General features: G+C 37.4%; 1 protein-coding gene across 1 annotated transcript in view; it reads right to left on the reverse strand.

Annotated features, from left to right (window-relative positions):
* Positions 1–24,209, reverse strand: part of rsrc1 (arginine/serine-rich coiled-coil 1) — a 134,622-nt gene that overhangs the window by 34,533 nt on the left and 75,880 nt on the right. Inside the window, exon 6 of the mRNA XM_011482566.4 lies at positions 22,843–22,894. Within this exon, the coding sequence (XP_011480868.2) occupies positions 22,843–22,894 (52 nt within the window). The remainder of the gene's footprint in view (positions 1–22,842; positions 22,895–24,209) is intronic.

Consider the following 24,209-nt stretch of genomic DNA (forward strand, 5'->3'; position numbering starts at 1 on the left):
GACCTGTAGCAAAGTCTACTGGGAGAATGAATAAAAGAAAGGGGCCCCTGCTGGTTCATCTGGCCATCTATTGGTGCCCCGAGACCAAAATAATCTGTTTTCTTTTCCCTACTAGCCTTACCATCGACCCCTTAGGGCAGTCTGCCTGCTGTTAAGGGACACCTTTACATGTAATAAACAGTTACCAAGCTGTTCAAAAAAATTTTGATGGCGCTTTTCAGAGCACTGATTAATTTACATGGCCTGCGGTTTTCAGAAATTAGCACTATTGAGAGATAATTTGGAGATTCTGGTACATACTGCGCTTCAGTTTGGTCTAATTTTAACAATAATTGAAGTTAGACTCATCCGTGTGCCCTGATCAACAATCTAAATATTAGTAAAACTAAACTGAGTGTGAATTTAAAGACAAGTAGGGTTTATACAGAGGTGTAACAATTAATTGACCTAATTGATAAAATGATTTATATTCCTACGATCTAACCAGATCGATCTGTTTGAGACAAGTTGTTAATCGAATCGGCCTATATCATTATAAAATCTTTTCAAAATGAAATAAGTCGATCATACTTGATATTTAAAAATATCATTAAGAGTGCCATCACAGCACTTGTGAAGGCAGCAAAAATGATCAAGCCATCAATCAAGTCCAATGTGGGGAAACAGTGAATTTTGCAAAGACATATAACCATACAGTGTGGTGGCATGTTCTAATAATGTTCCCTTTAGATTATTTTGATGTGGAAAAACAACAGTGGGCTGAACCTTAGAAAACTAAAATGTAAATGGATTTGCCCAGAATTCTTGTTTACTTGTTTTTTTGGTACACATATATTTTGAAAACTTAATTATATCGCAAACAATACGAGGAATCCGTAAAACTACACCTGCACACTGTTCAGTAGCAGGTATTTATCTCTGAGTCACACTGGTTGAGTTTTTGGCTAAAGTTCTTGTTTTGGCGCAGGGCGAGGCAGGAGGATAAATGTAGCAGACACAGGCAAAGAGTAAGCTGAGTAATGGGTGGGGCAATCAAACACTCCAGTTGTCCTGGATCGATTTTAGGTCAGTGAATTGGATGGAATTGGATTGTTCAAAAGGAACCAAGATCGACTTTCGTGGACCACATATTATGATATGTATTAAATAGTTGTTAAAATGACTCGTTACTCACTTAGTTCTTTAGGAATGACAATTGTGCTATCAGTTTTTAGATTTCCAAAGCAGTCTCTGTTAAGCAAGTTAGGCCTTAGTCACAACTGCCCTTACAGATGAAAAAGGTGGATGCGAAAGGGGGAAAAAGGGGCAAATCGGTATGCAGGTGGCCCGCACAAAATATCAAGATAGTAGACCGCCCAGTGAGCCCATTGACCAAAAAATGGGAATGCAATTGTTTTTATTTGGGCATATTGCGAGTGATGTGTCATAGCAAACACTTAGACAACACATAAGTAACGGATTCTTCTTTTTTTATTTCTGTGCAAGGGGCCCGCTGGTGTTGTTCAAGTGATAAGTAAGTGGTCATTGCGCGCAGCCTGGCTTACAAAAAGGAAATTAGACAATCAAAGCCTCTTTGGGGCATTTTACAGGCGTCCCACATGCACTTATATATCACGTGCATATCTGTGCTCTCCCTGAAATAAAGTCGCTTGGACAACCCAAAAACGTTCAGCACACAATGGTTAACCCCCTGTACAGGTGCATGTAACTAAGCTTTTAACCTTAAAAATGAATCATCAAAGCAACAACACACAGCACATAATGACCAGTTAATATGCAGGACTGCTGAACTGTTTTCTTTTTCTAGACTTCTAAGAAAGAGGACGCTGGTCGCCCCTGTAAACTCAGCTTCTGTGTTAACTTTGACAGCTAAAAAAAAAAAAAAAAATCAGCTAAAGCAGGGGGTTCCCATACTTTTTCCAGTGAGGGCCACTTGATTTTTCCATTCTCTGATCGGGGCCAGGGTCAGTTTGAAACAGAAAAAGTGTGACAGCCGCAGGGTTGCTTAAAAGTAAATATTTATTTCCCGGAAAGCCACACATAACCAAATATAAATAACCTGATCTGATATTAAATAATCCTCTCTGGGTTCTTCACCAAAAAAAAAGAAAATAATAAGAATCAGCAAACATATAATAACTTAATTGCTCAATAGCTATAATAGCTTTAGGACAGGGGTCGGGAACCTTTTTGGCCAAGAGAGCCATAAATGCCACATATTTTGAAATGTAATTTCGAAAGAGCCATACAATAATGTAGTGTCCCTTGCCCACACTGAGGCACGGAGACTTAACCTCTTTTAAAGTTCTTTATTCTGATTACTGCAGACCGCAACAAACGCCGTTCAATTAATTCAGCAACTCCTGAATCTCTCCCGCCGACACGAGAGCGCTTCTCCCAACTTTATATTCCCCTGCTCCCGCTGCAGCCCTCCCATTTCCCTTATTCGGCCCATAGCTGAACCCCATTGGTCCAAACTACCTAACAACAGGCTGAGCGACAGAACTGAGGGCCAATCAGATCTCTGCTTGACGCGTTCAATGAACTCCAGAACTTTCCAAAACAGCCATCCAACTCAGTCCGCGACAATTTGTTTAAAACTAAATATACAAATGAATGTGTGCATTTGATTTAATTTCAACATTTTTAAAGTACAATAAGTCTGTGGATTCTTTTTAATAACATTGTTATTCTGTTGCTAATAAATGATGAGTATTTCTCATGGTAGTTTTGCTGATGGTCTAGTCTGGTTGATACGTGGTGAGTTTCTGCTTCATGCAGGCGTTGAGACTTTAAACGTGATCGTCTGTCTGAATGTTCTGTAGATGTGACAAAGACTGCTCACATGCAGACGGGGAGCCAAACACACACTCACACGCTGCAGTGAGTGACGGGCAGCGGGTTTTACGTTTTTACAATCCCTGCGCGATTCACCTGCTGCCGGTCCCCATACCCCCCCACCCCCGCCCTCTGCTTTCTCCCTCACACATCCCGTCCCCGCTACTGCGCGCTCTTTCTCAGAGACGGGAGCGCGTAGTTTTAGGCACGTCAATTCACAGGTTTCCAGCTGGTACAAACTCTGTGAAATAATAGATAATAGTAACTGATAGCGCTGGCGCAGATTTCTCTCTCTAAGCACCGCTACTACTGCGCGCCTCTGGCATCGCATCGCGCCCGAGAAGGACTGGTCTAATGAAAAAAAAAAAAACTATAATTAAAGATTTGTCTGCGAGCCACATGTGACCATCAAAAGAGCCATATATGGCTCGCGAGCCATAGGTTCCCGACCCCTGCTTTAGGAGTTTGTCTGCTCGCATTTGCAAGCTATCATATTTCTCTTTGTGATGGGATTCATAATGTCAGTATAGATTGTCTTCTTTGAATACCGCCACAGTCTATTGGCAGATGATACAAACAGCCTTTTCTTTATGCTGAACAAAAAAAATGCTTGTTTGTCCACCACAGGTTAAATACCCTGCATTCTGGATCAAATTTTCTCTTCCCTAACCTTTTTGTCATTTTTCCATTCTGATTGGGGGTCTGTCCCAGTCGCCTAGACAGAGAGCCATTTGGCAGTTCTACAACAGGGGCAAAGTGAGGTTGCAGTAGCAACATTTTTAGGTTGGCTGACATTTCAATTCAAATAAACTTTATTGACGTGAGGAACCAATTCCAGGGATTCCGTTGGGCAGGCCCAGTTCACCATGCTTCACTTTTCCATGCTTCCATTAGTCACGTTGCCATGCTAAAAAAAAAATAAAAAAAAATGCAACAAAAATAAAAGAAAAAGGGTCCCTCTCTGGTATCATTCAGGCGGCCGGGTCAAATGCATGGGCGGGCCGGGTCCGGTGCCCGGGGCGCAGTTTGGGGACCCCTGAGCTAAAGCTTCACTCTTCATTGCACTGGCGCGTCTGGTGAGACGATGAAGCTTCTTAGAGGCTTTGTGATGCTGTGTGAGCAAAAACCACAATCCGAACAGGGTGCAGAGCTTTGGAAAGTTAAGTCTAGGCATATATTCCCAAAGTCTGAATCAGTGCTGCAGTCACTAGTTCTTGAGAACTTGTGGAAGTAAGAGGAAGACCCCCCCCCCCCCCAACCATTTGTCTGAAGAGTCTAGTCCAGGGCCCAAATCCAGGCTTCAGGGGTCGGCCTCCTGCTAGTTTTCCAGAAATCCTGCCTTATCTGCTGTTGATTACCTGGATTAGGTGCGTTTAGCCAATAAGGAGCTTCAATGGTGGAATGGTTGGAAAACATGTAGGACACCGGCCCTCGAGGCCTGGATTTGGGCACACCCCCGGTCTAGTCAAAGGAGGCCTAAAAAATAGGGGGTGTCAGTTTGTTTTATAGATTTTGTGACTACATCAATAAGAAACTGCCACAGATGAGTTTTATAAATACATTTATGCAAGTGCCACTGCTTTAGGGGCATGAACTTCAACACTTAACATGCTAATTGAGGTATGAAGAGTCTCAGATGTAGTTACAAGGTTTTTATGGAATTCATTTTTGCAAAGTTATGATCTTCAGGTGACATTTTTGTGACACCCGATTTAGCAGATTGAAGATGGTCTTAAATGATTTCCACTTCATTATATTACTTTTACTACAAGTGGTCTATAACCCTATCTAGATCCAAGGGCTGCAAAAATTGCTTTCCGCTCATGACTAAAATCTTTCTTGCTTGATAAAGAATAAATAATTTCAATAGATCAAGTGCAAAAACTTTGCTTTGTGAAGATGGCAAGAGCTTTTTGTCCTTTTTACATGCTGCACTTAATTAAATACGGTCATAGTGGAATATCTCATGCGATACTGTTTGTGATGTGGGAAAAAAAAAATACTAAAACCCACTTGTTCCGTGTATCTGCAGTACCTAACAGTGATATAACAATATGTAGACTCAAACCTGAATCTTTAAATCTGGGATTGATGAAAACACCTCAAATTGACTTAATTCAGGACTTTTAGCAAAAGCTTAGTCAACTAACAAACACTAAAATTCAACCATTAAGGAGATTGCATATGTGTTTTTTTAATTTCACTGTTTTGACACAAATTAAATCTCTGTCTTTGAATTTAAACATTTAAGTATTTTTATTCCTGTGGTAGAAAGTCCCTCAGGTAATAGAGTGTTTAGGAAGTATATATGAGAAATGTACTCTAATAAAGCATACATTTAACCTTACAAAATCCTCATCTCTGCTCAACAATCAACACTTCAAAAGTATAGTTTGAACGTTTTTCTCGGATATTTCTTACTGATAGTTTTAAAACTCCACTGTGACAAAAAGGGACTCTTATTAACACAAAGTGAAACTTACAGATTAAACAAGTTTGTAACATCAAGTCTACTTGTACTAACATTGTATCCCAATCTGCTTACACTTGACAAATCCGGGGCTTACATTACACAGAAATGAGCAAAGGATATTGTTAGAATGGGCTTAACAAGACATTGTTTTAAGTGAGCTTTTCTGAGGGAATTTTCTGACCTGCTGTTCAAAAAAGACAACATTGAAAACGAAAATATAGTTGGCCACTGTTTTCAGGAGACAGAATTCTGGGGATTTAGGAGGCACTAAGATGATTTGTGGGCCTTTTTCTCCTATCAGATCATCTAAAATGTGAGTGATTACACCAGTAATCATCTGCAAGCCCACACTGGCACAGGCTGTGCTTAAGAGATAAAGGGCGAGAGGCAGCGTTAAGAATGGAGGGAGAGAAAGGCAGCTATAAGAGAGATAACAGAAAGAAAGAGTGGAGGAAGAAGGTGGCAGATTACAATGGTCATTCTCCATCTCCATCAGCTCTTCGCCGTCTAGTTCTCTTGGACTCCTGCTATTTAGAGCTTCATTTGTGTTTGGCCAAACAAACGGCTGACACTGCCTCATCAAAGCTTTGGATTGGCAGCCTGGGCCAAGTGGAGCTGTCGACGAGCGAGGGCAGTGAAGCAGAGGAGGAGAGAGCAAGACAGACGAGAAGACAACAGAAATCCCCAAACTGTAATCCATGGGGTTTAATGTGAATGTGTGTGGGGATTATACATTTATCATCAGTGCTCATTCCTGCTCTCATATTGTTGTCTGCTTGTATATAACAGACGGGAGAAAAGCCATCCTGTACAAAAAGCCGTCAGAGGAATTTAATCCCCAGCTCTCTATCATACAACCACATATCTTGGCCAATTCAAAATAACAACTAGCCTATTCACTTTGGCTGATCCCACCGATTAGCCCTGATTTGTAGCCTACCCTCGACATACTCCCCCTTCACCTAAAACCATTTGTCAGCAATCTGTATTTTTCCCCCAAAAGTGAGAATCCCAATGTGGTTGGATGTCAATCAAACTCTTACAACTCATCTATTCCTAACCCTAAGTAAACTCATTCCAACAGGAGTAATCAGAACTCCCTTAAGCCTATTCAAGTTCTGATCTCTATCAAGTAAAGGTCAAATGTCATAGGTGGATTTTTTTTTTTTTTTGGCAACAAAATTACAAGTTTAATTCAGCTGTGCAGTACAACTAATCCCGGATATAAAGATTCCACAGATCACGAACACGCCTGCTTTCTTTCGTGCAAACACACAAACACACACTAGGTAAAAGGGACCCTGCAAAGAGGAGGTTGAGAGTATTGGTGCTGGCAGTACAAAGCAGGGCTTAGTGTTTCATTTTAAGATGTAAAGACAACAATGACAGGATGTGTAAGACAGGTTAACCGCTTGTCAGAATTTCACGGTACATCCTTTACTGCTATGTGTTTATGGGTTTGTGTGTCTGCAAGGACCAATGTTAATGCAGAGCTTCAGTATAATTAGGATGCAGGTAGTCAATGTGGATGAGTTTTTTTTTTTTTTTTTAAATTAGGAAAGCCACAAGTGTTGTTAAGTGGTCTAAGTACATGCATTACCTCCGTCTTGAATTGTTGTACATTATCACTGATTACACTGCAGCCAATTCAGCAAAACAGATTCCGCTCAAACCAAAAAAATTCTGTCATCCTGAAACAGAACAAAACAGAACTATGAAGGGTTTAATTAAGATTGTGTGAAAGAGGTTAAAATATATACAAATAAGTAAAACATTTCCGAATTACTGCGATTTACCAGCAGAACAATATGGATGAGTATGATAGTAGAGAAGAACATACAATATAGGCAATATATGCCCCCATGATACTAATGATGACAGGATGTAGCAATTTTATAGAAAAGCAATGAACCTTAGTGATCCCAATATGGCTGAAATATTGTGTATCCTTTGAGCATAATTTCACTTTCAACCATATCAACCATTTTCCTACTTTCACTGAAAACGTGCCCCATTATTACCATCATTAGCACCTATAGGAACACTAGTGTCTCAATTTGTCTAGACAACCAGAACATAGAAAAGGATAGAAGAGATTTTAAAAAAAATTAGCAACATCTATGTAAGGCACAGTATTCTTGCTTGTTCTTTTTGTTTTTAGCAAAATACTTAATTTGGAATTATACAAATAAACATTTTAAAAAACATAAAACTGGATTTCCTAGATTCTTTTTTCACTTTCTTAGTTTCACAGTTATAGGGTCTCTTTGATGAACATTACAGACCAGTCTCATCTTTTTAAGTGGAATAAATTGCAGAATTTATTGGAGCCAGATTATTTATTGTTCCACAGGCAACATATATTGAAACTCATCGAGCACAAAAATAGAAGTATCCTAAAATTTTGGTGTATATTTCTTTTAAGATCGCTATAAAAATGTGCTATTATTATTATTTTTTTTTTATTATAAGGCGTTTTTACATTTATTAGCCACCTTCACTTTTTCAGTGACAATATGCTAAGAATAATAATAAAAAAAGATCGCTTTTTCTGAACCCCTCTCATCTCTGCACCCTACAATGAGATAAACAGGATTTCTGTTTAGCCCCATTTTGAACCAGAATGTGTAAGTGGTAAAGTCTATTCCAATAACATTGCTGAAATGCGCAGCACGTTGAAGGAGATCAGAGGGGTGGGAAAGCAAGTCACAGAATGTTTGTGGTGTGTGGCCAGCAGATCTCTTTGAATTCTTGCTGTATGCAGTTAGTCTTTACCTTTTGCCATCAGCTGCTACAAGTTAACATCTTTTAACCAGCAGATTGGAGACTCTGCTTTGACATGCAACAGTTTCCGTTTTGTGCAAAGACTAATGGAGATCTTAAAAGTAAGCACACATTTTGTTTAAAATGTGATTTAGCTTTTTTGCACCTGTCTTTATATAGTTGCGCTTTCATTTTTTAAAATGGAAAATGAGTAGTAGGTTTAACAAATGATGAAAAGCTGTAAAGGAGGGTTTTATAATATTTAATAGGCCTCTGGTCTGTCTAAAGACTTGGTGGGCACACACTTCCCGGTACCTGATTTTATGGAGCCTGCACACTAATCAGAGAGTAGATCAGCTGACAATAACAGAAAATTGCGTGTAACAGCAGATTTGTTAAAGCTTCAACAAATGCAACAAGGTAGTTTCTGTGCTATAAAGCAGTAATTTCTTGGTAAACAAAGTCAGCTAATGTGATACAGGGATGCTCATTTTTAAGCAAAAAATGTTCAAAATACAAGATGAACCTCAAACAAACTTCTAAAAACAGTTTAATCATATTCAGAATGGGAATCCTTTATTGCCAATGCGCAGAGTACATCAAAATTATAGCAGCATTGCATTGGCTTTCCAAGTTCAAAACAGCACAATGTGGCAATGAATAATACTCTTAAAACAGAACAAAAACATGTGGTTGACATAGTCAGGGTGTGGAGAAAGAATATGTGGAATTGTAGTGTGGAGTATTGAATGTGCGTGTTTGAATGTTTACAGCCTGAAGGGAAAAACTGTTCGTGAGTCTGTTGATCCTGGTACTGATGAGCCTGTACCTCTTACCAGAGGGCAGCAGGTAGAACAGTGAGAAGGCAGGATGGATATTGACAGATTACATGTGGTTTAAAGCATCTACTTTTGCTTCTGATAAACTTGATGCCCAACCTCTTTAAAGTCCCTCTTTAAAGTCCCTCTTCAATCATATTTTCATCTTTTGTAAAAGCGTTCCCAGTTGTCTTTTAATTATGATTATGTTGTTTTTAGGCAAAATAATAAAAAAAAAACCTGTTGTTATCTAGGACAAAGTTTGTGCAGCATGGCAGGAGTTCATCAGAAATTCAGCACCAAGTTGTTGGTGCGACTGTTCGCGCAGAAGTAGACTCTGCTCATATCTATCGTCCCTTTGTTTACACTCTTCCGCTAGTTTACAGCCCATAACAATCCCACGCTAACATTAGCAGGCCAACAGAAACGGTGAGTAATACTGGAGCTATCCAGCTGTACAGTTTTAAGCCAGATGTCAGCTCGTTGAGGAAAATGAAGATGTCAATGTATCTATTTGTCTGCAAGTGGATGCATCAGAATGAAGCAGAGCAGGGAAACGTTGGCCCGCCCATTTCAGAGTTACGTCACAGCCGAAAACTTTTTAAACTGCAGTTTTTAATCTTCTCCAGATTCACCACAATTTGAATAAAAAAATAAGAAAAGCCGTTTTAAACTTAAATTATTTCATTCATGTCCTTCATCAAGAGAAAAATGTTAAAAAAAAATTTAAAATCCAACACAATATTCAGAGTGAGTCTTCCCATTGCTAGTTATAACAGTTTCCACTAAACCTACCAGAAAATGTTGCCAATACATGTGAAAGTTCAAAAAAGGAACTTGAAGGGCCTCATTTATTAAATTATTTATTAATTTAAAAAAAATGTTTTGATCAAAATACATTTTTATAAAATCTTATTGCAAGTATTTTGATAGAAATATTTAAACAAAAGAATGTATTCGTTTTTTTGGATTTGCTTTCATCCTTGCAAAATTAACTGGCCAAAAAAAAGAGATAAAACCATTAGGATTAGGACCAGAAAGCTCCACATGATGCATGGTGGGATCCATCTCCAGTCCATCTCCCAGTTGGGTGAAAGGAATGAGCAGAGGATTATTAAGTGTCAGAATCACTATCCAAGTAAAGAACAAAGACTTATTGTTATATCGGTAAAATACCTGTGATTGAGTGCTTAGTAAATACTTCAAGCAGAAAAAAACAGTAGGAATGTAAACAGGAATGACTACGCAAGATCACGGTTGAACAAATCTCTGAAATGGTTTATTACAAGAAGGCAAAAGCAGTGGCTGACATGGGAAAATCCAACCACTGCCTTGAAATGGCTGGAGTGAAGGACAGCACAGAGGTATTGATCATGTCTGCACAGGAACATGCTCTTGAGTGCAAAATCAATAGAATCTGGGGTCTACCATACAAACGGGATCCTGGGAGCAGGCTGTGCAAATATGCTACTGAGACAATGCAGCACATGCTAGCGGCCAGGGCATTCAAGCAGTGTTATAACCATAGAGGGTGGCATTGACTGTGTAAGTCTTGGCTGGAAGTCATATGGCAAAGTCAGGAAAACCCAACAAATTGTGGTGAGAAATGAACAGGCCAAGAACGTGCGGGACTTTAAGATACAAACCAACATCATGGTTATTGCAAACAGCTGAAGAAGGTCGCATAAGTGATGTACCAGTGCCAAGTGACTCCATCATGAGGAAAAAGTAAAAAAGAAACACGAAAGGCTTTAGAAATATTTAGGGTTAACAAAAGAGCTGGAAAAGATGAACTGGGTAAAAGCAAAGCCAAAACATCTGGACAACTATATACTAAAATCCAAACTTTAGATTTCAAATGAAGACAAATGATAGTTAAATATTAACTATTAAGCCTCAACTCAAGATAACTTTATTTTGAACATGAACAGAGCTGATTTAATCGATTTCTACTCTGGAGTGTAAAGCCTCAGTATGGTCTTTGGTACTATATAACAATTTTTGAGACAGAAGAAAAGAAAGAAGGCATACTTTTACAATCAATAGACATAAAAACCCAGCCATCTTTCTTTTAAGCTAACATTAGTTGATTCATGGCTCTGCAGATAGTCACACACATGTACTGGTACATTTGTTAAACATATGTCCTGCAGATGCTGTAGTTATGAAAAGCCCTGTTCTCTATTTGTGTGTGTATGTGGGGGGGGGGGGGGGGGGGGGGGGTGCGTGTGTGTGTGTGTGTATATATATATGCATTTAAGTAGAAGTAAACATAAAAAATTACATTGCTGTGCTTTCATCTCCTCATGTTGGAAAAGAAGGAATTTGGAATGTACATATATATATATATATATATATATATATATATATATATATATATATATAAAAAAAAAAAAAAAAACACCCCTCTCACCCTCCGCGGGTGGTTTCTCCTTCAAGCTCGGGTCCTCTACCAGAGGCCTGGGAGCTTGAGGGTCCTGCGCAGTATCTTAGCTGTTCCTGAGGGCTGCTTTTCTGAGGTATATATATATATATATATATATATATATATATATATATATATATATATATATATATATATATATATATATATATATATATATATATATATATCTGAAGTTCTGCTTTAGTAGATGAGGGTTTTTTTCAGGGGTTCCCTATTGTTTGGTTTGTTATTTAAGCATAAATGTGTAAAATTAAGCCAATAAATTTTTTTTTTTTTTTTAAATCAGCGTTATATTTCTTTTTACTCCTCTCCCAAAACCAACAGTCCTTGGCAGCATCTTGGACAAATCAGTATTTAGTGAATAAGGATGTGTGCCTCTTTGTGTGTGAATGTATATAATTTATAAATGAAGTCTTCCCGAATCTGAATAAAAGTGAACCCTGTTTTGGTTGGTGTATGAATTGAAGAGGAATGTTGAGACCACAAAACCAAGTCATGAGAGAATAGCATCTGGAGATCAGATTAGAATGGTGAAAATAAACAAAGTCAGTGGAGAAATAAGAATATTAAAGTAGACCAATGAATGCATGTCTGAAAAATATTTGACTATTGGCACTTAGACCTGATTAGAAATATGAGAAATGTGTAAAAGGACGAGGAAGTTAAATAATAAGCTTTGTCAGCTGGGGGTGGGGTAACAGCCCAGCCTGTACACAATTAGAAGTCCATTAGAGGTTTAAAAGAACTCATGCCTTCCATCTGTTCCCGAGGCTGGGCACATAAGATTGGAGAAGACAGGTGTCTAAATGTTTATCAGCCATGTTGCGTTTATTCCTGTGTCTCTGAGGTAGACAGAAAAATGACCTACACTAATCTAATTCAAACTAACATTCACTTTGAAAAGTTGCTGATGTAGCAGACGTAAAACACTGTTCAAAACCACTGGAGACAGTGTAGTACGGGTCTTGGCATGTAGACTTTACCTCTTTATTCCCATGAGAGTAAATAAAAAATTAGGCATGTGCACATACATAAGCACAAGCATCGCCTTACAAAAGGAGATTAAACACTTTAATAGGCAGGGTGATAAACTATGTTGAAGTCCTACTAATTCCAAATAGTGAATTAATGCCAGTGTGCTAATATCAATAAGTCATATAAATAAACAGTTTTTTTACTTTAAAAATCTGCCCAGAAATGCCCTTATTTGGCAATCAAGATGTGAAGGTCTGAAAGGAAACTGCTATATTTAAATCATGGACCGGTGTGGTCCAGAGCTTCAGTTTTAGTGATATGTAGGTTGAGAAAACTACATAAAAGTCTTAAAATGTCACAGACAAACACTCTTGAAAAATGTTGAACAGTAACTACAATCTAATTACAAAAATATTTTCTTACTGCAAGTATTATGAAAAACAATGACAAATGTATATTAATACCACTTGGCTCAAAATTATTGTCCTAAATAAAGATAGAGAAGAGCAGGAAGTTCAAGATTCAGATAAATGTACCAGTTTTTTAGTAGGTACTATTTTTGGCAAACTATTAGTCATTTTATTACTCTTTGATGCTTTATGCCTATATGTCTTGTTTACTATGGTTTTCACTAGCAGCTGTGCAGTAATAGAAGATCTGGGTGACCTTGAGGTTGGTCGGGTTTAGCCTAAACACGTCATGTGTCAAGTTCCTAGTGGTAATGTTAAAATGATTAATTAGGTGTTTCAAATACATTTTATGGTAAATAAACTGTAATAAATTATCTGCACTTGGACTTATATTTAATGGATTTGAAGTGTCATGTATGTGTACTGTATGTATAAATGAAAATGATCAAGAGTTATAATGTCAAGAAGATGGTATCAACTTTTACTTTCTTTATTTTCCAATCATGTATGACTTAATATCTTAATTAGGTTTGATAAACCCATGTATTTTTATTTTAAGAAGTTCAGTACCTAAGTACCTAAGGCGTTCGGCCCTATTAAACTCCATACTTGTCTCAATTTCAGCAACAAAGAAGCTGCCAGCATACTTTAAAAGGAAAGCTGTGTATGATTTTCCATTGCACCAACAATTATTACCACATGATAACATGAAACAATATCTTATCAACATTAAAAAACCAAAGAGCCAGAGAACATGGCAGAAGATCTAACAATCATCTATTGTTTAGCTCTGCATGGGAACAATGATCCTTAAATGGTTGTTGTCTGTTTTTGTCACATCCCGGGGCTACTAATAACTACTTTAATCCAAGAACAGGTGTGTAAACATTTGCTTTGGAATTGCAGCAAAGTTCAGCCACTAAGCAACAAGTCGGACACATTTTTTTTTTTAGAGTGGTGGCAGAATCAGGCTAATGCTGGAAACTGAAACAAGATGGCAAATACGTTTGATACCAAGAGCGGAAAAGACCAGCTACCGCTAAAGCTGGGATCATTAAAATAGGTCCTGAGTCTGAACTTAAACATCAGTACACATAACAATCTTCATATTTGTCTATTCGATGGTTGTAAGTTATGTTTTTTCCCCACATCAGTGGTCTCACATATTGGCATGCCATCACATTTTGTGGTTAAATCATGAAATTCATGTTTATTTTGACTTATAACTTCTACCTTTTGCAAACCTGGAAACCAGCCCCATGGCTTGATCCGCCTCCACATTTCACTCCCAGGGTGTGTTGCCACTCACTGTTGAGGTATTTTACACAGATTTGCTGCCCAATTTGTTACTTTCCAATGGAAAAGTAAATGTAATAATGAGGAGGGGGGGGATTCATTAACTATGTACAAAATGCTTTCACTTGCAAGAGGAAGATTCATGGCGATGTTCACGCTGCGAATAATCAGGTCTGCTAGACCAACACTAACAAAAAAAAAAACACATTTAATCTGGAATGAACACTTTCTGCTGCTTTCCGTCCCTCTTTGGACACTTTTCCCCTTCCTCCCTCCTGTTACCCTGCATCTTCCTCCCTCACTCTCTTTCTCTCTCTCTCTCAGGATCTTTGCCTGTGCCTGCCACAAACCACAATCATAAAATTATTAAAATGCTGTTTGGCTGCCATTAATCAGGGGTGGTGATAAATCCTTGTGTGGGAAGTGACAGGGCATTAGTAACATACCTCTTGGCCTCAAAGACAGAGAATAATGAGCCACGAGTCGGACCGGGTCAATCATAAACTCATCAAATGCGTCATTTAATTTCTTCATTTGGACAAACACAATTTGTTTATGGGAAAGATATCAGGTGTTGTGGAATGAGAAACGGCGCTGAATAGCTGGTACATTAATCAGGGCTTGATTACATGCGACTCTGCGGTTGTTTATCCTAATTTCATTCATTTCCATCAACAAAGCAAACACAGACGAACACAGCCATTAGTGAGGGTTGGGGATGGCACAATTACAGCCTCATATTAAATAAAGTGATGATGAATGGTTCAATAGAAACTAAAACAAAGGGGTTTTTATTACTTCAAATCCATCCCAGCCTGTGAGTTTCTGAGAAGCCCCGCTGGTGTGAAGAGAGAAGAAACCGTTTCAGTTTTACCACTAGAGGAAGACATATTAAAAAGAAAAAACAGAAAGGAATGGATGAATACGAAAAAAACTTTTGCGTCCTTTGAAATGACAGTTGTGTAAAACTGGAAAAAGTATTTATGGGGAAAAAAAGCAGCCGGCGATTACATTTTTTAATTGAAATCAGTGGGTGAGCTTGCCACTGACCCAGCTAAACCTAAGAAAGTAACACACACAAAATCACATAATCCATTTACCTATGAGCATAAAATCTTCAGCACATTATACACAGGCAGTGGAGTGCACATGTTACAACAAACACCCCTCACAGAAGCTGATAAAAATGAAAAGCCAACACCAAAGTTGGATTTTTTTTTTCCAATTCAGGCTAAGCTTACAAAACCTAATCAGGGTATTTGAGGTCTGTTAATGCAGTCCAACCGAAAAGCTGCAGAACTGCCTCATTTTTCTTCAGAGTTACTACAAATAAAAATCTCTTCGATGATTTAAACAGGATTAAAAAAAACTTAACCATGAACATCTGAGTATGGTTTGGGCTTTATCATATGTCCTTGTTCTCACCAAATCCAAGCAGCCCCCATCCAGTTAGGAAGTATGATAATTCCTCTTTTCACTATTTAAAAGTGAGAAACATAATGTGTTATTCTTGATCTGTACATGAGTTGAAAACCCATTTCTTACAATAAGTAATGACAAACTCTGACAGTTTCTACTGGCTGTCTTTTTACTAAGTGGTATTTGACAAAACTGAAAAAAAGTTTGATAAAAAAGGCAAATGCAAGTATGGTATATATCTTTTTTTTCCTCTTGTGCGTTTAAGAGAAATTTGAATTTTTTTTGCTTCATTTCTAGTTTAACAAAAAAAATACAATAAACTACCGGTAGTATGTTTTCAGCAGATTAAAAAAAAAAAAAAGCTTTATACTCCAAGTAAAACTACAGATGAAAAAAAGCATATAGGCAGTCCATTATTTCAGTAAGCAGATATGCACTGTATTGCAAACTGTGAACATTTCTAATCAGTGTGTAAAAGTCCATGTGTTTTTATAAATGTGTAACTTTATCTTTTGGTAGTTGCTACCACAGCAGTGGGAATGCCATGTTTGAAGCTAGCAAGCTGATCTGCTGACACAGAAATCCTTAGTTTGTTTATGTATATGAAAAAAGACCATCTTCAAGGACAAGTACATGACTTTTTCTTAATATCAGCAAGAAATGTATTTACTTTTCCAAAGTAATCAGTGGAAGAGCAAAATAATTGTATTTACTATTTTAGGATGATAATGCACTTCTATTATGAGTTTTTCCTTTGATGTTAAGTTTTTCTGTGTTGAAGTTAAGGAATGAGGTCTACTTGGGAGGTAAAATACTTTTTCAAAGAGAGTGGACGTATGCAGTTACGCAGCCACAAGAGCGCTTTCTCGCTGCATAAATTTACAACAATCATGATTAACAACTTTGACCACAGTAATAGGAGAAATGCGATTACATTCCTGGCATAATTGCCCAGCACCGACAATGAAGAATAGTATGTCAGAGGGAAGAAATTACTCCAAATCATGGAGGCAGGAAAGTGCAATGGAACACTTGGCTGCAATCCATTTATGTTTAATCCGAGGCCAATTGGCCTGTCACATCAATTAAAACCTTGTAGAAATATTTACAAGCACAAGCTGCAAAGACAGTTCAATCTTTAAAATAGAAATAAAAAAATCTTAGAGCACCTATGGTTAAAAGATTCACATTTCTTTACCCTTAAAACAATCAGTCATAACATTAATCACAGCAATATTTTGTAGGTTATAATTGAACAAATTGCATTATTTTAGGTTTTTCCTAATTAAAGTTTTCTTCTGAACTCCTTTTAAAAAACAAAAAACAAGCACTGGCCACTGTAATTAGATTACTTTTTAAAGTTTACTTAAGAGTAACTGACTAGTAAAATTTAAGGTGGCTGCAAATTAGTTCAATCATTTGTCTTCAGTTGTTGCTTTGCGTGAAGCTCATCTGCAAATAATTAGCACATGCATTTGCATCAAAATTATTTAAACCATATGTTGCAAAATTATGGGAAGCAGCAAATTAAAATGGTTCTTTATCTGTTATGGAAATGTCTTCATGTTGAGAGAATAGCCAGAAAGGGGGGAGGAGGGAAAACTCAGCATGTGTCTCTGACCACCAACAGGGAGGCGAGTTAAATGGGTGAGGAGAGGAGGGGGTGGGGGCATTAATGATGATGCATTTGGATTTGAACATACTTGTAGCAGCCTTTCTTGCGAGCTCACCAGATGCTGTTTGAAATCTGCCCACATGTAGAAGAAAAGCACATTTTTCCCCCTAATCTCTTTCTGCTTTTTACGTGCACAGCAATGCAGTTCAGTTTATACAACATTAACTGTTCTCTGAGGGAAACAAGTAACCCAGGTCTTTATTATGAAGTTTAACTCTGACAACAATACTTATGTCAATAATTTTAATAAAAAATATATTTATAATGTAATAATTTGATTTTTAAAAATCAAATGCCAAGAATTAAAACATTTTACTTTACAAACACAAGTAATAATTTTTCTAATCTAATTTTTGATTAGAGTTTCCAACCTTTTATAAAAAAAACATACAAAGGTAAAATCTTTATCTGTTTTTTAAATAAAAAATATACTTGAAGAGATTAATGTGCAACTCTACTGAATTCTTTGTATTTAAGGCATGACAGATACCTCTGGTAAAATTTCCTAAATAATTAACTTTGCCATAATGTTTTTATTTTGATCTATTAATTATGGGGTGGAGCGATCGACCAGTCTTTTTTGTTATTGTAAGATACATGAAACTGCTTCTAAGGTTGGTGATTTCTCTTTGTCCCCAAACGGAGGCAGTGGAGGCTGTGGAAACACAAGCTTACTTACAGAGAAAGGGCACAAGAAGGACCTGTGTTTATTATACCCATAAAACAAACCAAAAAAATCAATTGTACATAAACCTCTGAACCTTTCAGCTCTTAGGTCACTCAGTCCTGCATGAAACCTGCTCATTTCTCTGAACTGGTAGATTTGCTCTGACCAAAAACAGGGTGTGTGATCACACATGAACAGGTTTGAGTCCTATCTTTAAATGCATGTGATCTATTAAAGCACAGGTGTATTAAAAAAAGAAGTAAAACCAAAAAAAAATTTTTATTTCATTTTCTATTTTAACAGAAATGTGTCTGAATTTAAACAGCTAACTGTTTGTGTTCCACCAGCAAACCTGTTAACCTGGAGGCAAGTGAGTCACTCTGCTACAAGGTGAGCATTGGAGAGTGTTTGTTGAAATCTTCCTCAGGTATTTTGGTCTTGTGTAAGTGTAGGGCCCACCTCTCCCTCTCTCTCTCTCTCTGAGACATAATTACGAGTGTTGACTGGAACAGTGAGGTAATGGCACATAAATCTAACTGATCAATGGTTACAGAGACTAAATTACAGGACAACCCTGAGCCATTATCCTCCCAAAGGACAACAGGGGAAGCATTCCTCAACAGATGCAACGGGGATTTCTGAGGCCAGAAATCAAAGAAAAAGGAAGCAAAGTTGGATTTAAAAAAAAAAAAAAAAAAAAACATTAATTGTAACTGCCAACTTGAACTTTTTCCCTTGATATCCCTTGATAAAGCTTTAAAATGGTTATGTTTAGTTTTAAAAAGTACAAGGCATGTAGAATCCCATCTGTCCTTAGACTGCATCCATAACAAATCAATTGTTTTAATTACTAAATTCAAAATTTTGACAAATTAAATCAGAAGAAAAGACCAAAATATTGGATAAAACAATTGTTATGTTTGCTAGTTTAGCAGCTTTGCAACATGCTATTATTTCATATACTGCAAATTTCTGTAAAAATATGCTTCGCTGATCCCAATAAGATGGTTACAAATAATGAAATGAATATAAATAATGAATTTATATTCTTAAAAAACATAGCTCAATTTATGTGACTGACAAAAAGTTTAGGGAAGTCTTTTGCAGCACCTCACAATTGCAATCTGACCACAATCCTGCACTGATGGTACTACACACTACACAGTTTACAGTAAAAGCTAAGTGTTGCAGCTCTGATAAGTTTTACAATTCATTTGGCAACTTTAAATTGACAGAATCTCTGATATTTTGCTTAAAAATTATGCTTACATTTTGGAATGAATATAAAGAATAATAAACTGTAAAGTATTTGCTTTTATATAAAATTTCTGAATCCACAAAATGATATAAAGACATTTTATAAAGAGCTGGATCCTGTCCTTGCCTCACTGTGTCCGTCACCCCTCACTGTCACAGAACAAAGAGTGGTCGCCACCTAAATGTGGCACATGAGCTCTTTAGTTCCAGAGGGGGTAAGGAGACACCCTCCATGTATGTGGTCTGTTCAGCCCACATCTGTCAGGCCTTAAGGGCTGGGGTGGTGGGAGGGACAGTGGGATGAAGATGCATAAGGAATACATAGAAAAAAAAAAAAAAACTGAAAGCGTTAGAAGAAAAAGTGTCAACTTTTAGAAGTATTTTGTCACAGCAGAAAAATCCGTTTTTAAAGTTCAATTTAGTGGTACGATGACATGCTCTTAAGCTTGACCAATCAGGCATTGCCTTGCATTTTTATTAATTTAAAAGGAGAAACACTTAATATAAATACATAAATATTACAACTGAATGGACAGGAAGGTTAAAGTAATAACATTCTAAAGACTATGCAAGAAAAAAAAAGCTGTTATAGTCAAGGAAATTTTTACTTCTTTTTCTTTACAGAATTTTTTTCTGTTTTTTTTTTACCATTTCTATTCATGTAAACAAAATTATTTTATTATGGACAATATGGAAATGCACTTAAGGCTGACTTAAACTTGGGAAATTAACCTGAACTGTTTTCATATTGTTGATCAACTTTTTAATTAAAAAAAATACTTTAAAAATGTCATGTTAAGGACTGACTTTACTATTTTGTCACAATTGTGTAAAATAATACAAATATATACCATTATGATACTTGTGGTCTTTTATTGACACTTGTGTGCACTAGAGATAAGTTCTTAAGACATACACATGCTTCTTTATACTTAATACCCCAACAAATATCAAGGTATTTTTAAGTAGATTTGCTATTGAGGCAATGCATTTGATTCAATTGTAGAAGGAAACACCTAAACAAAATCAGAGAATGTTAAAGATTGACACTCATCAGATAAAAAAAAACAAAGTAGCTGAAGACCCGTCTCATTCTTCATTGAACAAAACATCAATTTTAGAAAAGAGAATTTGAAATTTCATTTTAACCACCCGCTGTTACCTGTCAAACCAAAAGAAAAGGAATAATTCATGGCAGAAATGCACTTCCAAGTTCAAGCCTTTCATGAGATCTTAAGAATTGTTTGTTTTCCTGCCGTCAAAGGCTCAATAAGGGAGAAGAAGAAAGTTTTGATGACCTCTGGCCCTCAGGTCCTAAGTGGGTGTTCTGAAAACACTCCCCATTGACAAGTGAATAAGTAGATGCCCGTTGCCGTGCACAGTATTCGTGCTCATTTGAGTGGAAATGGACAAGGCTGTGAAAAGAGCCTGAACTTAGGCAGTGAGCTGCAAAGAACAGAGCAAAATACTCGGTTGCCTTGAAGATTCGGTGGATGAGGGAGCTGGGCAGGTAATTCCAGTAACAAAAACACAAAAAAAGGTGGAACAAGGACAAAATACAATAGCATGGATGACAATAAGCAAAGTTCAACTGTTCCTTTTTGAAATAACTTTATTGCATCCTGTGAAAAAGCATTTCTGCAGTTAAGTCAATGCGACTAGAAACCCAGAGTAGAGATTAGAAAGCAGCGATGTACTGTACTGTGTAGAAAATGCAGAACTGTGCTCTTTATGACTATTATTGATCATAAATCAATCCTAGTTGATTCAAATTATAAATACAATAAGGGTGGAATAATCCTATAAAATAATTTATAGATGCGTTTACAGACAAGTGTACTTCGAGTGAGTGTGTGTTTGTGTGAATGCAATATGTAGGCCAAGCAGGAAGTGACCCATAAACATATCCATCCAGCCCTTTCATTGGGGGCCAGCACTGCGCTTCTCATCCCTCCCCATCCTATTCCAATGTCTCTCTCTCCCTCTCTCTCTTTTTCACACACACAAACACAAACACACACTTAAAGCCCCCAGTGAGTGCTAAGCAGGCCAGCGGGCCAGCCGAAGGGGCTCATTACAGGTCCACAGAGCCCCCCAACACAAAAGCCTGAGCCGCTTTAGCCATAGGATGATCTGCTCTCTACTGACTAGAGAGAGTCCATAGATGGACAAAAGAATGGAGGGGAGGGAGGGGCAGGGAGAGAAAGAGATGCAGGAGAGTGGAGAAGAGGAAAGAAGAGCCGCGGGCTTCAAGGATGTCAGGAGACCCCGAGAGAGAAAGCCTGGCGGGCTCTCAGAGAGGAACGGAGGGAAAGAGGGAGAGGGAGGAGGAGAAGGCTTAAGCCACACAGCTACGTCAGGACATTAACATTCACACAACCTCCCAACATCTGCTGCTTCCTTCTCAGCCTCCATCCATATCTCCCTCTGCCCGCTAACAAGATTGGAACAAAAACCGTAAAACAAAAAAAAAGTGCAGACGGATAGGAGAGGAACAAGACAAGAAGGAGTACTGTAAGGAGACGTGAGCGAGATGAAATTTGGCAGCAAAGGCACTTAGCAGCTGCAAGTACTAAAAATACACACAATATTTATCAAAAAAATGCAAGGACAAGACTGAAGGACAGCAGCTGATACTAAATAGATAAAGCATCAGTGAGACACTCGTTTAAAAGTTCAAACTCGTTATAAACTCGTTTGAACTTTTTACTTTACTTTACATTACTGTAAATCTTCATTGCAGGCATGATCCTGAGCACCAGAAGGCCTGAAACAATCCAGCCTGGGCTGTGAGGTGATGGTCTCTAACTGAGCCATAAACCTGCTCTTCTGAAAGTCTCTTTGAGACAGAGAAAAACCAGAAACAAGTCCGTCCCATTAAAGCTTCTCTTTCAGTCCTGAGTCTAGACTGGTCCAATGCACTCAGAGACACGTGCTCAAATTCACAAAGCTTCCCTATCATTATCACTGAGGGAGTGCAGGGTGTCTCATAAGCAATAAAACAAAAAACACTGTCAAATAAAACTTTATTTAAACAAAGATGTTGTATTTACCTCTAAATTAAAAAAAAAGTCTTGGGGGGGGAAAAAAGCTCTGAGTAAGTTGAAATGATCCTGCAAGTCAAACATGTGTTCATAAGTTCAACTCATTAAAATCACATCAAGGGATGGCAGTGTTGCTCTTTGGCCTAACAGAACGCTGAGGAAAGTCTTAAGTTAGGTAAGTATGTTGCAGGCGGGTGCTTTATAGATGATGTATAGACGCCTGGTCCTTTCATATATTTCCTGTGGTGAAATTAGAGCCCTGTTCTGAAGTGCTCCCTCTCTCTTTCTGTATGTGTGTGTATGACTGTAAACATGAAGACATCTTTCTCCACAGTCAATCTCTGCCTGTCACATCTGGCTCGCAACTCCAGCCCTGGAATACACACTGGAATATATACACCGTGTGCATGGTGACATCTATGACTTATGCACTGGGAGGAGTGTTTGAAATTAAGCTGCAGTGAATATGGGCCGACGAGCACTCAAGGCAGAGAGCGTGCATGTGTGCAGTTGTCAGTGTGTGTGGGAAAACAATTCATCGACCACTTTAAATGGAGGTTAGCAGGGGTCAGACATACAACAACATATCAAGCAGGGGAATAAAATGAAATAAGTTTTTTATGCTTGAAATCATGCATGTACTAAACGTCTTTAGGGTGTGATTTACCAAAACATTGATAACATGTACAATGTTTTAACATACAGACCTGATTTGAACTAAGCAAATTTTGGCAAGAAGTATAATCATCAGTTTTCCTTACCTGCAGCTTGCAAGACCATTTGCATACGAACTTTGGCCTGCTCCGCTGGAGTCTGCAGAGAACACAAATAGGCAATTATGTATTCATAATAAAATCTTTTGGAAATTTGTTTTTTTAATTTTCCAATCAAGTCAGTATTAATCATCCCAAATTGAATACATCTATGTATACATGTCTCTTTTGTTTGCCTACTTAACTGTTTTTTGCTTTAATTTTTCGAAATAAACCAATTCCAATCCAAAAACCAAAAATGAGTCGAAACATCTTGATTTCCAACAGTCAGTAAAAAAAAAGGGGGAATGACAGCATGTACATGAATCTACATATTAGATGTATTTATTTTAATTCGCTTTTTCCCCACTTTTTTGGTTGCTGATTCCTAATATGCTTGATAAAATTAAAGACAAGATGACAGGATAAAAACTAGTTTGTGTGAACGTAAACATTAATTTATTCCTTTTGGGTTTTCTGTATTTTATAATACTTTATGACTCCCATAGGTGACATTTAGCTTTTCACTCTGCAACAAAAACAATCAAGTTAACAAGATATGGTTGCACTTTTTAGAAACCATAAGCTTTGACCCATTATTTTGTACACGTTCTGCACTGGCATCCTTGATGGTTCATTAAGTTGAAAATGCCTCCCTTATATTAACAACACAAGGCTTTAATGTCAGAATAATAATCTTGCTTATGTGCTGCTTATGGTCTGGAACGTTAAAAAAAGTGTGATATTCAAATATCATTGAGGAGAGGGATGAAAGCTTAGGTGACCTACATTAAAGGAAGTCTATTTAATAAGTTCTAGTCAACAACTTTTTTGTTACCAAAGATCAATAGTGAACTCAAAGGATTGTTTTCTTTTCAGGATTAAATCAATACCATGGATGAATGCATGGCCACAGATGGATCAGATGACGGCATTTCTAGCCTTATTTTATGAATGGGTAATTCCACTGAATCTTAATAGTTACAGTTACCTGTGCAAGCAACAGCTAACAATTGCTCTGGGACATGAAATAAGATTTCCCACACATTAAATGTGTTCATTTATGTTAAGGGTGAATAAATATTAATGCAGTTGGCACACAGTCATCGGTAAACCTCAAACTAACTTATCTGTGTGCGGTTAGTAGACTAGGGTGTCTGCACTGCTCTCAAGTTGAATGGATTAGTCAGTAATAAAGTTGTGTTTTTAAAGGCCAACTCGAATGAAAACCATGTTTTGGTGATCTTAACATGTTCTCGTTGCATTTTTTTTACGATGGAGGACAAATGTAAAGAAATTAAGGTTAAAATTGCATTTTTGAGTATTTATTTATTCAAATTGTTGTGAATCAGAAGCAGACAAAAAAAATACAGTTG

The sequence above is a fragment of the Oryzias latipes genome, chromosome 13, assembly GCF_053564925.1.
Source record: "Oryzias latipes strain Hd-rR chromosome 13, Olatipes_Hd-rR_3.1".
Lineage (NCBI taxonomy): Eukaryota > Metazoa > Chordata > Actinopteri > Beloniformes > Adrianichthyidae > Oryzias > Oryzias latipes.